Source organism: Tiliqua scincoides, chromosome 1 (assembly GCF_035046505.1).
Source record: "Tiliqua scincoides isolate rTilSci1 chromosome 1, rTilSci1.hap2, whole genome shotgun sequence".
NCBI classification, from domain to species: domain Eukaryota; kingdom Metazoa; phylum Chordata; class Lepidosauria; order Squamata; family Scincidae; genus Tiliqua; species Tiliqua scincoides.
In genome coordinates, this window is record NC_089821.1 from 27153755 (window position 1) to 27170989 (window position 17235).

Genomic DNA, 17235 nt, shown 5'->3' on the forward strand with positions numbered 1-17235 from the left:
AGTATGTTTCTGACTCAGTTCAAGGTGCTGGTTTTGTTCTTTAAACCCCTTAATAGTGTGGGAACAGGTTATTTTAAGTACTGCTTATCTAAGTGAGATTAATCAGGGGGTTTTCTGCTGATTTTCAGGCAGAGAGTTTAAGACCCTTACATTTGAAACGCATTCTTATTCCGATTTGATTTTTTTTTTGTGCTTTATAATTTTGGTTTATTGCAATTTGCATAAACTACTCTGGTAAACTCATGAAAAGCAGGGTATATATCTTGTAATTAAAGAAAAACATGAATACATGAATTCATGTATGAAAAACGGCATACAGTGTATGTGGTCTGTTTGTGAGTCTGCTGCTAGTCACACATCAATGCATGAAAACATAAAAGAGATGTCAGAGCACACAAGGTGGCCACAGAATGGCCAGAATGGCTGGATGTCCATGTTAATTGCTTGGGAGTATCAGACTTTATAGTTTACAGACTACTCTCACTCTCAAAGAGCATATAAAGTTCTGCTTACTTCAGACACTGGCATCCAAACATAATACCTGAGACAGCTTCCTTAGGAAAACTGTAACATTTCCCAAACCACACTAAACTATGAAAAGAAAGTTTACCTTGGAAAGATTTTTAGAAAGGAGGAATTGGCCTAGGTGACCAAGAGAAATAAGAAATACAGAGTGAAACTTTTTGGAAATATAATCATTTCAGCTTCCTATTCCACGGTGGCCCCTGCAAGACTACAAAAGTGGATTATAAAATTAGTTCTTACTAATGCTGTTAGAGGGGACTTAGCTAGTTAGTAGACAACATATTGTGCATATACAACATAATAAATACAACTACAACCTGAGTTCATACCACAGTGGGTTCCCACAGCCAGCCACAGACATGGGAAATGACCTACATATGTACCAAGTAAACATTTTGGTTCTTATTATACCACAAAACAGCTTCTAATAAACAAACTAGGGGCCCAATCCTAACCTATTAGCATAGATGCAGCTGCAGTGGAGCCCCAAGGTAAAGGAACAAATGTTACTTTACCCTGAGAAGCCCTCCGTTACTGCCCCCTCCGCAGGATGCAGCGCATGCCCCATTGACATGGCAGCATCAGTGCTGGAAAGGTGAATAGGACTGGGCCCTAGGTGACCTCAAGTGTGTAAACCTCTCTCTTAGCCTAACTCAACTCATATGGGATAACCCCATGTATACCACCCTGAACTCCTTTAGGGCAGACAACGAAGAAATAGGAATAAATAAGTTAGGTGTTAAAATGCTACTTAAATTTCACTGCAGTGTAATTACCATGAAACATGTCACTGTAGTAGTAGCAATCCATGCATGTAAAGATGGCACCATTTAGCAGTGGCAAAGCAGTAGCAAAGATCCACTACTTTATCCACTCTGCATAATATTTGGGGGTTTTAAAACCATCCATTTTCATACTAATGAAGAGTATTGGATATGATCGGAAAGTTATAACAACATTTCTGCCTACACAAGTATTTCTAGCAGCAGACATTTAGACCGCAGTATTTATTTTAGTAAATGCAGACTAAGTGAAAAACATCAGTTTCTCCTATAACACTTCAAAGCCTCCAACCAGACTAATTTTTAAAATTAATATCTTACATGTAAAGTCAAATGCATTGGTTGGCTCTGCAGCAGAGCTGACAATCCTCTTCCCCTTGGTAATATTTGCTAATTATTGCAAATTCGCTGGATGTATAAGATCAGCTCACTGCCCCACAGATGTGTTTTATATTTTAAGCATTTTAAAAGTTAGATATTTGAAAAGATCAGTTAAAACTTTTTTATAATATTACTTTCTCAGAGATGAGCATAATTTGCTGAGGGATCTGGTATCCACTGTTTCAGTTAACTGTGGAAGACCTGCAAGCCCAATAACCTTCTTTAAAGGCTTACCAGGAAGTGTTTCTTGCTTTAAACAGGTCGCTATAAGCACTCAAGTTATTTGATTTTTTTCTCTGTAAACTGCTTTGTGAACTTTTAGTTGAAAAGCGGTATATAAATACTGTTAATAATAATAATAATAATAATAATAATAATAATAATAGCACAATGAGAAGAGGCTGCCAGCCTGAATGCCTAATTAAACTAGACAATGCTAAACAGGAAGCAGTTCACTTCCATTTCCTGTTAAGCATCAGGTCTAGTTTTGTCAGGCATTCAGTTCTCATCATGCTATAAGCTTGAATGCTTATAGCGACATGTTTAAAGCAAGAAACACTGACTGGTAAACTTTTAAAGAAGATTAATGGGGGAGGAGAGCACAGGGGCTGCTATTAATACAGGCCTCCCCATATTCGCAGTTTACATAACTTCACAGAGGGGTGTCCCTGGAATGGATCCCCTGTGGACATGGGGGTACACTTGTATGGGCAATACATATGTAATGTTGGCTTCTTGCAAATAGCTTGCAAAATTGGGAGTTGATCTCACAAGCATGTGCTGCTGTTCTGCTCTCTGGAATTATTTCCCCTTACCCTCAGTGTTAACCATGATATTGTGTTAGATGTGCAACAATACAAGCCATGGTCCACATAAACCAGGTTACCTCATAACCATAGTTGGTAAATTCAATAACATGGCTACAATCTGGTTTACAAGGAATCTATATTTGGTGTCAATGCAAATATGACATGAAACTATGGTTAAAATCTTGAAGGGGAAGGAGAGAAATAACACACACACACACCCCCCACCCACAGGAAGGGAAGAAGCATGTGTTCACCAAACTGATTTGCAAGCCTGCTGGGAGCCAGTCTTAGGTGTGTAACAGATCTATATCTCAAAGTAAAGAGCACACTGTTTTTCACACATGCCCTCTTCCCAGACAAGCAGCCAGGGATTAGGTCAGTTTCCTTACAAGGAATGATTATTGGAGCTTTTGAAATATCTTTATTTACAATATATAAACTTTGTAGGGATAGGAGGCAGACAATGTTAGTTTTTATACATGAATCAGTTTCTCTTATACAAAATAGCACACTCTTGGAGAGTGTCCCAGCTCTTCTTGGCCAGCTGCAACTTTTGCTGGCTACATCACAATGGGATTCTTCAATGCTATACACAATTAGTAAAATGGAAAAAAATGGAAAATAAAAGATTATGCAAATAATCTCAATTTCAATAATCAGTCACATAATTGTTTTCTTGCTGCAGAATTTGGTTTGCTTGGGGGTAAAATTGGAAACATTTAGCTCCAAGTACGTTTTGGAGATACCCCTAGCTTTCTCATTCAGAGCATCACATTTGTATAGTGTAAGGGGGTTTAATGGTATAGCTACACAGAATATAACATTGCTCAATAGTCTCTTCTTTCTGCTATTTTTGTCCAGCAACCCAGTGAGATTTCTAAACTGGGTGTTGACAGATGAAAATTCCCCAAGGATAATCAGCAACCTGACTGACATTGCTACCTTCCTTGATGGTATTTGTTAATTTGCAGATTGTATCACAAAGATATATATTTTGCATCTTAGGGTTTTAGTAACTAAAACAACAGAGCAAGAATTCTCATGTTCTTGCACCAAACAGTTTGAACCTGGTTACACCAAGTGAGATTTTGTATGACTGCTTAAATTTAGAATTCCATAACATGTTTCGTGGCACTGTTTTGCTTTAAAATAAATTCAGAAGCAATGTCAGAAATGTCAAGTGGTCATTTAGCAAAAGGGGCTCTAAACTTCTCTTTATCCTTATCCTTATTTATCATCTTCCAACAAACTTCTAGAATACCAATGTGAACTCATTTTGCTTCCCTTTAATTTTTTGTTATGAGTCTTCAAGTGAATTCACATTATTTTTAATTATACAACCAAGTTACAAATTGAGCAATGATGATAAAGTTGTTTTTATGTATTGTTACTATGGGGCCAGCAACAGGGGTAAGCTACATCTACAATGGCAATAGCCAAATATCAAGAGCCAAGTTCAGATCTGAATTTACTGAAGGACTTGATTTTGCATGTTTTCAGATTACTGCAGGACATCAAGAGAGAAAATTACTTTGATACTCTCCTCCCATCTCCAATTCACATATATCAAAGATACAACTGGATCAAACAGCCCCACTACCTGATATTTTGTTCAAAGTCAGAAATGTGTTCCCTATATGGCAATGGCCAGGATATCCTGCATTTGATACTCAACCAGGTTAACAGTTCCAGCTTTACTATAACCAATTAAAACAGAATAGCCATAAAAGTGCAGATACTACCACAGGGTAATAAACTAGACCTTATCGTTGACAGCGGTGTGCATTACTAACTTCAAACTCATTCCTTGTCCTAATCCATCAGAAACTTCCTGGCTTTAATAGGCTATAAATGGCAGAAGCTTTGAAGTCCAAGGATTAGGAGCCGTAATAGGCAGACTGAATGAAAGACTTAGTGAAGCCAAGTTCTGCTGTCCCACCAAAGAGCTAGGTGGAACGAACTGTATGCATTTGAATTAAAACAAATTAAATTAAACCCCTCGACAGCAGACCAGGAGATTCCACAGGCTATCCAAGTGTTAAAAATACATAGATGAAGGGGGTAGCTGGCGGTCACATAAGAAAGTTATTAAAATACATACCTATTAGAAAGTAAGGGTAGATAACTAAAACTCAGCAAGGAAACAAACCTATGACCTCTGGGGCCAATTATTTTTCACGTCAATGACTTAAGATGTTTTCAACAGTATATAAACCAAGGAAAGGTGGTATTATGAACTAGTATAATAAACCGAATTTAAACATTAAGACAGTTAAATATTACTTGACAACAACTTTGCTATCAATTAGTCTGACTTCACTGAAATCTCAGGATTAAATAAAAGAACATACAACAGTGGGACTGCAAGGAGCCATGTGAGCCAAAGAAGCCCACTGGATAGCTGTGTATAACTCAAGAGGCTTGTCATTAACTTTTTTTTTCAATAAACATCTAACTATATCCATTTTTTTAAAGATGTGTAAATATTTTACTTAATCTGAAAATATTCAAAAGTTATATCACACAAAGCTGACAGGTGCTCTTGATACACTGTAATCCCTCTTTTCCAAAAAAATTTCCTAGTATTCTACAAATATTTTCGTCATATTCCAAGCATGACACTCAAAGTATCACAAAAAAGAAAGAATGTTGGGGACTGGCTATTTTTATGGTACTTTCTATGTAAATTCACAATAAATTACAGAGAGGAAAAGAGGGCAGGATAACATTATTTCTTCTCTTTGCTCTTCCCCATGTGCCACCTTTTGTGTCATATGCACCTAAGCACATACCTTCTCTGGCACACACATGCAGACCTTTATATACATTTCTTCCAGTTGCTGGAGGACCTGATGGACAATGTTGGGATGGGGGGGGGGATGTGGCACTGAGAAGGGGTAGAAAAGGATAACTGCTTCAGAGACAAAGATCAGTTCAGACTTGAAAACCTGAGGGTCTGAGCTGAGAGAAAAGGATGAAACAGGCCATGCTCTTCTACCCATCCTAATCTGACTAGAGAGACCCAGAGAAATTCTAGCATTCAAGCAGTGGGCAATCAGTAAGTCCTCCTCAGTGGCACAACAGACCTAAAGGGCAGGAGAAGCCACTAGGAGCTGCAACAGTTGCCTGCTCCAGAAAATAAGGGGTGCAGCAGCATCTCAGAACTGATGGTGGTTGGCAGCTCCACGCATCTGTGCCTTTTTTTCCTCCATAGAAACAAAGCAGGTCACTCAGCTTCTCCTCCCCACCCCACCCAACAAAGCTGTTCCCCTGCCTCTTGGGCTGTTCAGCTTTGTGCATACACATTAGCTTTAGTTGACAGACATTCCTGGAGATCTGTAATTAGCACAAATGCTCTAAAACACAGATATAATAGGGTACCAAAGGAAAATGTTTGGTTCGACAGCTCTCTTCCCAAAATATATACACACACACTGCTTCTGGCAAGCTTATTCAGCTTTCCTATCTACCACCTGACCTGTCAGACCCTCTAAACTGCCTCCTCCTATATGTAGAGACTAAGGTGGCAAGTGGATACTTAAGTACAGGTTAGGTTCTGGGAGTATCTACTTATGTGGAAACATTATTTCTCTATGTGACAAAAAAAATGGAGGACAACTCTCTGCAGTGATTGAAAAACAGTACAGGAATACTTATTTCTATAAATAATGATATATAACATAGATAATTCACTCCCTAGTGAATATACACTCTCTGTGGTAACCCTGTTTTTTTCCCTGTTCTGTAATGTAAAAAATGGGCATTAGAGTCCCTTAGGGGGAGGGTTGCATTTTACAACAAATACAACCTGCATTTGTACTTGTTGGAGAGGAACATGAGTAAAATTCTATTAAGTACTGTGCTAGCTACCACTACTTCTGTGTCTCCAAAACACAATGTCTCTACCCCTGGAACTTGTTTAACAAGGATGTTCCCTGTAGAAGATCCTCATTCTGTACATCTCACATATAGTTTTAACTACAAGTGTTCACATGAAGTTTTCAAGAAGCAGCCCATTCACAAAACATTTACATGATCTCATCTCAAGATAACCATTGCCCGGTTCAGGCTACCTTTATGCTGGAAGGGTAGCAGCTGGCACACTGGCCTTACCTATATTTCCAAGAAGAACAGTACACTGAAGTGAGTATTTCACAGTAATGAATATTGCTTGAAAAAGTAATGGGCACTGACACACCAGAGCTGCTCACAAAATGAATTTAACTGTTAAACAAATGATCAGTATTTCATAACTATGGTCTGGCAGGGATGAAAAACTTCCACTGGCAAACATTTCTGTGGTTGCTTTTGAAAAAATGGCTGAAAAGAACAGCATTCAATATTTTATTTTAAGTACATATTTTCCTTTTGTAGTAATATTTCAGTTTGCCAAGTAAGTGATCTAGTCTGTGTTGTTGACAAGTTGATCGTGGCAGTTGTAGAGCTCATTAAAGACTAGAAAAGAAAGTTTCAGGAGCTAAAGAACAAGCATACCAGTGTCAATGTCATGAACCACTCTTCATTGCACTGATGTAAATTTCTGTACTGCCCTTTCACCAATCTGGCTGACAGTGTTTAATAGCATACACACTTAAATATATATTTTAATATACAGGGTGACCCAAAAGTAGGTGGACAGTAAATGGTAACATTTATTCCACCTACTGTCCACCTACTTTTGGGTCACCCTGTATACAGCATAGAAATTATAAATCACTCCACACCTGCTTAAGTTCAAGCATTAAAAACTATCTCAAAACAAACAAACAAACAAATCATATATGTCTTCTAGAAGGCAGAAAGACTTAGGGCGCAATCCTAACCCCTTATGTCAGTACTTTCCAGCACCGGCATAGCGGTGCCAATGGGACGTGTGCTACATCCTGCAGCTGGGTGTCACTCACGGAAGCCTGCTCAAAGTAAGGGTATGTTTGTTCCCTTACCTCGGAGCTACACTGCCCTTAAGTCAGTGCTGGAAAGCACTGACATAAGGGGTTAGGATTGTGCCCTTAGTTTCCTTACAAGAAAGATCTCATAAGGAAACAGAGTTCCACACTTAATGGACAGTCCTCGCAAATGTACCTCTCTAAGGCTTCAATCCTATACACACTTATCTGAGAGTAGGATTTATTGAAGTCAATGGAACTTATGTTGGAGTAGACATGCAGAAAATTGGGCTGCAAGCACCCTTGCTGTCAAAACTGGTGCGCAATGATACAGTCATAAAGGCACCCTTGAGTGAACTTAATGTGATGGATTACAAGGGAGAATACAGTTTACAAAGTACACAGGGTCCAGGTTGTTATAGGCTTCATATGACATACCTTCTGGTGGTACTTTATTCTGGTTGTTCCAAACTACTAGCAACTTGGAAAGGCTGGGCACCTTTGACACTTCAGTAATGACTCTGAAGAGGCTCTCAACTCGATCATAGGTCAGGACAATAGCAGTGAAGCCTTGTGACTGTGGTGGTATCAAAGGAAGAAAGAGTGGATTGCTTACGCTGCTCCATTTCTGTAAAAAGGCAAAATGAGAGATCAAACAAAGGTCACCTTAAGCTACACAAGGGAACTACAGGGACCAAAGGCAACTTCCTAAGCCCTGGCCCAATCAGCTAATTTTATTAAACACTCAACACCCATAGGGTGAAAAAACACCCCAGCCTTTAAAAGTTTTTGTAACAAGACATCAATTTATCGTAAGCATGTTCTCTCTAACTCCTGTAGTGATGAGCAAACCACCATGTGCATTCAGAGATGTTGGAAATATACAAGAAGAAAGATTAGTAGAAGCAAACCAGAGAGTTTTAAGAACGAGCTATCCTGCCTGCTCCTTTCCCTACGTGTCTTCTCAAAAGGCAGTTTTTAACTTCAAACTAAGCCAACAAATGGAAAACCAACCCAAAGTTACAATTTCGGAGAGGAAATGAAGGAGAAACAGATCCATAAACCTGACACAAAATGGGCACCCAACTGAAAAGGAAAATAACCTTGGTTAAATACAGATGGATAAAATGCCAACTTCAACAAAAATAAGTTTGTTCTATCCTTTTAAAAAGCCTACTATGTGAGCATTAAACACACACACACACACACACACACACACACACACACACACACACTCACACATATCTGTGTTTCAAAATCAACTGAAAAAGTTCTTTAGTTCACCTCAGTTGAAGAAGTACTTCCGGAGCACTCCAGCTAGGAAACCAAAGTGGATGGTTCTACTGCAGATAGGGAAGCAGCAGGGACAATGAGGTGAAAACACAACCTATTTCTAAGCATATTTTTACCATTCCCAATGACTGATTAAAAATGACAGAACAAAGAAAGGGAAAGAAAATATGAATTTGACCAGGTTTCCAGGGAACATTTTGAGTCTGAGCCTATGAAAAATTAATGATTCCTGCAGTTGGCCAGAAACACTTTGCATTAAATGCACTTTTGTACAGGGTATAAACACAAATTTGTTCAGTTCTAATAACTCCCAAGGGCACCTAAATCACTTCGCTGCACATATGGAACTTTGATTTTTGCTTCAAACCATGGTCTCTCAGACTACATTGGGTACTGCTTAGAGCAGTGGTTCTCAAACTTTTAGCACTGGGACCCACTTTTTAGAATGAGAATCTCTCAGGACCCACCAGAAATGATGTCATGATTGGAAGTGACATCATCAAGCAGGAAAATGTTTAACAATCCACTCGTCGCTTAACGATGGACCGCATATATGACAGCACAATAAAGATGCTCTTAATGAGGCAATCACGCCTCCCATAGCCTGCAGCAGAGTGTCTGTAGAGGCTCTTAATGCAAAGAAAAGGCCATCTATCTCCAGTAGCCTGTGCAGCCAGCTAGTGTCTGGAAGGGAGTGTCTGTTTATGCAACAAAGGCAATAGACTGAATGTTCACTTAATGACCTAATCGCATAACAATGAGAATAAGATAATGTATCCCCGTCAAGTGGTGCACATCTGTATATTATAAATAAAATATTAAAATGAATGGGGACTTACCTGAAATTGGCTCTCAACCCACCTAATGGTTCCTGACCCACAATTTGAAAAACACTGGCTTAGAGGATCCCTGGACTTTCTCAAGTAGTCTTTTGTATGTTTGGAGGAGTGGGATGATGTTCAAGGCCTTTCAGTATTATCTATTGCAGCAATTTTCAACCAGTGTGCCGAAACTGGTCTGCAGGTGTGCTGCAGGAGTGTGGGGAAAGGTCATATATTTGTAGGGTGTCGTATACTTGGTCTCACAGTCCCAGGGTTTTGGGGTGCTCAGAGTTGTTGGTTCTGAGCCCTAGAGCCCTCAAAGATCCCTGTTCGGTAGTACTGCCACCACCCTGTAAGAGCCAGTGCCTCAGTCCAGGGACACGGAGACCCTCTAGGCTTAACTACGTATATCCCTTGTAGGCGCTGAGCACTTTCTTTACTTAAAGTCTCAGTCCTCAAGTTACTAGTCCACAATGAGGATTTTTGGTAGCTTGCTGAACGGCTATGCAGGATTCTGAACCTTTGTCCCCAACAGACAATGAACCAACATGATAAAAAGATTTTTACTTTATTAAGTACATAGGGTTACAAAAAGTTACAAAAGGCAGCAAATGCTAGAGGCATAAAAACTTCTAGGAAACATATCAGCATAAAACAACAAAGCTAACTGGCTAACTCTATTATTCTCTGACTCTTACCTGGCTCAGCTTCTTTTGTAAATCCTCAGGTCAGTTACCTAAGGGCCACATGGTCCTGGCGGGGCAGGATGTGCACCCACCATCTATCTCACCAAGAGACAAAGACAAAATATCCTGTCCTCAGGAAGTGGGGCTGGATGCTCGCCCTCTCGGCTCTTCCCTCCCCCCTGGAGATCTACAGCTGCATTCCATCCTTGATGGGCGTCTTTCTGGCTGCCTAGGTGCTACATTATCACCTTCCATTGAGTTGTAAATTCTTAGCAGCTAGGACTGCAAGCCACTTCTGTGTTACTGTTTTAGCTTGGTTCAGGCTTTACATGTTACTAGGCCTAAACTGTACATATTCATGACATAGGGCCATTGGAGGATGTGAGCCTCCAACCAGCAGTGCTATATGTCTTGTCAATTGTCAAACTGATGATGTGCCTGGACATTAGTGCCTTGTCAGAGTGCTGTGAGATAAAAATGTTGAACATGCTGGTCAACTGCATAGAATATTGAAGCAATTTGAGAAGTACTAAGGAGGAAAGCAATAGTTCTGGATGTAAAGCCTTCCACTTCAGTTCACAAGAAAATGGTACAGTGATGCCATTAAAGGGATTTGGATTTCCTAATTCACAAGTTTCTCATGATAGATCATCTTCAGTATGGTCATTTTCACTGGACAGTATAGTACGGTTTTGTTTTCTAGATGTGGGGGAGCTTTAAGTCATATTATCCCTATCCCAAATTGCAAAGTAGTATAGCCCCAAGATAATTATGTCATGTAGTTTGGCTAAGCATGTAGATGCTCCCTTAAAAGAAGCATGGGAGATGATAGAGCATAGTAAAAGAGCCAAGTACAGAACAAATATAATGTTTTGTATAGTGTCTGAGCTTATGTGTAGATAGATAAGTGGTTAGCATAGTGCAATTTAAAGATGCTTCAGACAATGAAATTCACCAGACCCATGTTACCCAACACTTTATAGCTGAAAAATATTTTCGAAGAAGATAAATGAGGCTTACTCCAAATAAGTATGTTTAAGATTACAGAATTAGGGCCCAATCCTACCCAGCATAGAAGCACTGGTGCCAAATGGCAGCCACTGCATCCTATGCTAGATGTGAGCAGACTGGAGGTCTCCTTGGAGTAAGGGGACATTTGTCCCCTTACCCCAAGTAAAGCCCCAGACTGCTCAATGGGGCTTCTTGAAGCTGTGCCAGCAGACTCGAGATGCCCTGTGTTGGGCTTTCAAGTCCGAGGGAGAGGGGTAGAATTCAGAGGAGGAGACTTATGCCAGTCCCACCCAATTCAGGGCTTATCCCACCCTTCACTGCGCCCAAGAATGCCTCCCCCATGCCCTCCTTCCTCATGCCCCTGTGCTGCTCGGCATTTACCTGTGCTCCACTATCGGCCAGGGCGCCAACTGCTACGTTGATGGGGTGTTGCGGGCCTCCCTGTTGACGCAGCATACTCCCTGGGTGGTGCAAATGCGCCTTACAGTACATTTGCGACACTCAGGACCAGCACTGGAGATGCAGCTCAGGCAGCATAGAATTGGGCTGCTGGTTTCCCACAATATACCTATTACTGTCCAAACATTACCATGCAGAACATAAGCTTGCAATAGCAAACTGGAATACCTACCAGCCAGGATATTTAGTTGAAAGTAATCTGCCATCTAAACACAAGTAGGAGTGCCTATTTATAAGTTACTTGTTCTAATTTAGGTCATTTTTCTTGCATCTTACTGTAGCTCTTCTGATGGCTGCATGTATGTACTTCAACAAAACTGCAACAGGTCTTAAGATTTTGTAGCAAACAAGAAAACTCTGATCCACTGCAGGTTGCTTTTCTATGGTCCCAGCAGCACAGCATAGCTTCATAGTTATTATAAATGCAGCAAATTCCCCAGCCCCCTTACCACTGACCCCAATTAAGGTGCCTTAATTGCGAGGGCAGGATTTTACTTCCTGATATTCTACAGCAAGTAACAATTGTGTCAGACTTTCTTCTAGTACATTCAGCTTTTTAACAAAAATATCACAATTCTGAACAAGACCTGAATGTCAGGGGGTGGGGGAGGAAGAGATTTAAATCTAAACAGCTACACCATTTCATGGAAAGAAGACTATTGTACAGTTGACATGTTCTCCAAAAGGAAAAAATAAAAAAGCAGCCTTTTTTATACTAGATGCTATTTCTTATGGTGCTGATGAAGAATGGCTGAGCTAGGAGAAAGTATACGTTCTGCTGTCCAGGTATCCAACAGTGATCCCCAAAAAATCAAGTTCACTCATTTGAGAGTAACATTTCAAAAGGGCATTTAGGCATCGCTGAAGCACCATTAAGAGCCAACCCCCTGCTGCCTGCCTGAAAAGTGTGTCTACAGTCTGGGACCTCTTGACCTCACTTTCGGCAGGAAATTGGGCAAATTCAAACCTCCATGATTTACTTGAGTCTATCAAACTTCTGTTCAAGAAAGGCAAACAATGCAGGTAATTAACTCAACAGAAGCCTAATTAAATCTCTATTATGGAAGCAGGGCATGAAATTGATTGTGGCATAAGGAAAGTTCCTCCCAACAATGGAGAACGAACGAGCTTTGCTTTGGGTGCATCCAGTTCTCAAACTAGAGGCCCAGCTGACTGAGTTCTCCTTCATTCTCTCTGACTCACACATGCATACACATGGCACCTGGAACTGATGCTGTAATCATCCATCACTTCCTTTGACAAAGTGCTGACATTCAGCTATGGCTAGGACAATCTGATCCCACCACCTTCCCCACAACCTCACCCTCAACCAGCTAATATTCATTACAGGAGCCACAGTAATTAACCCAAGCCTGATAGGACATTTATAGTGAACCAGTTTTATGCACAGGACATATCAAGTTGCAAATGCCAACTGCAGTAGTGATCTCACATTGCTTGGTCTGGCATTTCTGGCTGCATGACAGAGGGCTCCTTTCCGCAGACAGCAAAAGCAGCCAAAGCACTGGAATTCAGAAAGAGAGTGGGAGGCTGGGAAACTAGCCTAAATTTGAAAGACTTTTTAAAAGGGTATCTCCACAAGAAGCAACCTATTTGCGTCAGTCTGCCATTAGTAAAAAAAACACAACATTTTAAAAATGTTTCCATTTGCTACTGGATAATTTATTACCTTTGCTTTAGACTAAGTGAACATTCTTTTACGTGCAGCATGAGTCTATTTAAATAGTAAATAAAGAAATGGGAAAGGTACCAAAGGAACTTGTGAAATTTCCTCCTCCAGTGATACTTAGGAGGGTTGGATCTGACCCAAAGGAAGAAAGAAAAACCAATCTTGTGACAACTCCAGTGATTGAGTACATAGCTAATTTCCTACCAGTTATTCTATAAAGAAATTCACCTCTAGTATTTATCTATTCCGGAACATTTCTGTCCTTTCAATACGAACAGTAGAAGGCAAACAGTTACAGCACTAATTAAAAATAATACATGTTGTAATAATTATCCTTCGCAAACAGTATGTCACACAAGATTGATATCTTCAGAAGAATAAGCCCTTCCTAGAACACAAGCAAATGGAAATACTGTTATAAGTATAGTATAATGTACATCGTTCTAAAGTGAAATATGATCGATTCTTGGTATCAGCTAGGGTTAGGTTCCTAGAAAACCTAGTGGATATCGAATTAGCAGATACTGAATCATTGAGCCTATGGGGAAAACAGGGTTAGGTTCAAGGGGACCCTCTTCACCATACACTCGATGAACTTTATGAACCTGAATCTTAACTTGAATTCTATAGGACTGGGTAATAGTGAGGGATCATCAACAACTCCAACATCTGATATCACAGCTCGTTCATGCTGGATATTCCTTGAAGGTTGTGGCAATGGTGATTTTTCTGTGCTGGCTAACCCTCAACTTGAAGGCTGTTGGTCCAACAATGAGGCACCAGAATTCAGCAGTGGGGAGGGGGCTGCTTCATCCATCCTCTTCCTCCATCTGTCTCCTGACTCCTTTGCTGGGCTTGCCCCTGTCCCAGAGCACCCCTCTGTGGTAGCCTTTCAGAGACCTCATATCACTGACCTCTCATCATCACCAGGATTGTGAAGGTTCAGTCCCCAAGATAGTTGGACATGTCCGGAAGTGTGCACAAATGCATCCAACGATTCTCCACCAGCCAATACCAATGCCCATTTGATGTGGATAATTGACCAAATCCAGAAAACTTCCTTAAAAAAAGGAGTATAATTGGCTGGACTCAATTACCGCAGCCCCCTCTCTCGTTGGCCATATACTGTATAGGCCTCTCTCTCTCCCCCTTCCATTGCACTGGTGCTACCTTCTGCTCATGAGGAAGTCACTGTCTCTCCTCCTCCATTTCCTACAACCTCTTTCACCCCTGCCTGCATGCTCATAGTGGCACTGAGCCCCCCTCTGATGCACTGGCACAGTATTTATGTATAATGAAAGGTAGGTGGCAATTCTGCCCCTTACAGATAAACATATAAAAAGAGCTAACTGTATTTCCATGAGTCTGCATGGCCCCTGAATATAAAGTACCTACCTTCCTGCTCCTCCTGAGCCATTTTGCCAGGGCAGGCAGGAGACAGATTTGGAAGGAGAGGGTACTAACTGTTTTTGAAGAAACCGCAACTCTCATGTTGGAGAAAGTCCATAATGGCCAATGAACTTTACTCTTTGGAAAACATAAAACTTGTTAAGGCTGGAAGCTGCTTGGAGTAACAGTGTGATAGCAGCTCAGCACCTCCCTGCTTGTATGCATATGCACACATGTGCATGTGGAAAAAAGGGAGACTGAGGCAAAATCAGCTTGGGAAGGTACTAAAAAATAAGAAGATGGAGGCAGCAGGAATTTGAAGGGAAGTTGCAAAGGCAGGAGAAAAGAGATAGAGGAATGGAGGATCTAAGAAAGTAGGTTCTGCAAGAACTAGGGACAAGACATTGGTAAAATAAGACAACAGAGGTTTAGGCTTCCACTTCCCTGTACATTTGACTCGGCTCCCATTATTTTATTGCAGGTTGGTAAGCAACCATTTTAGTAAAACCATATTGATTTTGAAATATACTAGACTATTGTCATTTAGAAAGTTAAGTAGTAAACACTGAAGAATACAAAGCATGGAAAGATATGATGATTAAAAAGCTATTTTCAACACTCTGAAATTAAACTTATAATTTGCCTCTAAGGCAGGGCCACTCGAACTCCGGTCCAGGGGCCAGATCTGGGGTTCGGGCATATCTGTCCGCTCAGTAAGCAGACCTTATCATTCCGCCCAGATGCTACATGTAGTCCTCCACATCTGGGGAACGGGGCACTGTGGGCAGTCATATCTGCCCAGTCATTCTGTCATGCGGCCTTCTGGGACAATGGGCAGTAGACATGGCCTCCCTGAAGGCGGAAGACTCAGTGCCTGAGTAGAACATTTTTGTAACACAGCAGTCATGACTTTGAGGGCCACTGCTCTAAGGAATAGGGTATGTCTGATTTAAAATATCAGTTGCAACCTCAATGTGGTTTTAGTTATGACTTATCTGATGAAAAGCACCTTGATTTATTCTATTTTGATCTATTTGATCTATTTTGAGCAATTCCACTGAATGCTTTAAGACAGCATTTCATCATTCTTCCCATTCATAACTGGTCAAAGGGTAAAACCAGAAGAGTTCAGTAACTCCACTTCTTCAGCATCAACTTTTCCTACTAATATGCATACCCACAGTTCGCAGGATTTCCTTTTTGCCAAATTCTACCAGATGGATGGGTCACTACATATGCAAATGATCCATAATGCTTACACAGGCCAACACACATTTGCTTCCTTAAACATTACACTAATTCCTGGGTATATTTGGGGTGCCGATTCAAAAAATGGGATCCATTTTGCCCTATCACATCTAGTTTTGGAGGCATGGTATAGCCTCTTTAGTGAATGGTTCAAGCAGCTTCCTCATGAGGAAGCCTACACCATGGCTTCCTCATGAGGAAGCTGCTTGAAACATTCACTAATGAGGCTATACTATATCTTCAAAAATAGAAGTGATTGCCATTTTTGGAATCGGCACCCCAAATTTGTATCAAACCACCATAAAGTTTTGGAAAAAACTTTTCTGACCCTCAATTTTGTAGGCCTGTGTTATTGGACTGCAGTTCCAATCCACTGTTAAACATTGTTAGATAATCATTTTAATTGCAGTTTAACATTGATTATTATCTACAGAAGTTTCCAAACACATCATGCGACCCAGAAGTCACTTCCAGGGCACACTTGTGAACTCCTCATGTCACACTGCACTGCATTTCCCAAACTGGTCGTGACCCCCAGTTTGGGAACCTCTGACCTAAATCAGATTCATGAAATTTTTTCCCAGGGTGAGTCATATAGTGATATAGAATGACTGACAAATACAATGCACAATGAAGACGGTATATCCATTTCCATACTTAACTACTAATAGCTCAAACAGTAGACTAGGTTAAATAGATATCAGTGACGCAGCACAGAATCTCCCCCTGTAAAAAACAAAACTCTTTGCTACTTGATACCAGTTTCTCGAGGCCCTTGGTAATGCTGTGATATTGCTACATGCAATTCTTTTCAGATTAAAGACAGATGGCTCTTTCCTGCCAAATAGAACTGGAGATGGGGTTGGGAGAAGAGTCACTAATTCCATTCTACAAAATGTATATACCAAAATGCATGAATGAATATGTAGTAATGGTTTTGTTTGGCTGTATTTTATTCATTCATTCATTCATTTATACTTTGTTCTCCCTTTGAGAGGCTCAAAGCAATTAACATATTGCTCCCAGGCTGCTTACAGAAGCAGACATGCTTAACTTCCGCAGCAAAACTCATATGCCTTCAAGACCTGCCTCTGTATTAGCCACAGTCCTACCCTAACATGGACATGAGCCATTCTTTGCACTATTTATCTGTTATTTCATTTAGCAGGGGTTCCTTTTCCTGTCTCACAGCAAGGCTGCTGTCTGGCAATCATTCACAGAGAAGATGGAGGTCTACTGAGAAAGTACATTTATT

General features: G+C 40.5%; 1 protein-coding gene across 1 annotated transcript in view; it reads right to left on the reverse strand.

Moving 5' to 3' along the window:
* EXT2 (exostosin glycosyltransferase 2) overlaps positions 1–17235 on the reverse strand; it is a 111855-nt gene that overhangs the window by 28242 nt on the left and 66378 nt on the right. Inside the window, exon 9 of the mRNA XM_066636555.1 lies at positions 7822–8011. Within this exon, the coding sequence (XP_066492652.1) occupies positions 7822–8011 (190 nt within the window). The remainder of the gene's footprint in view (positions 1–7821; positions 8012–17235) is intronic.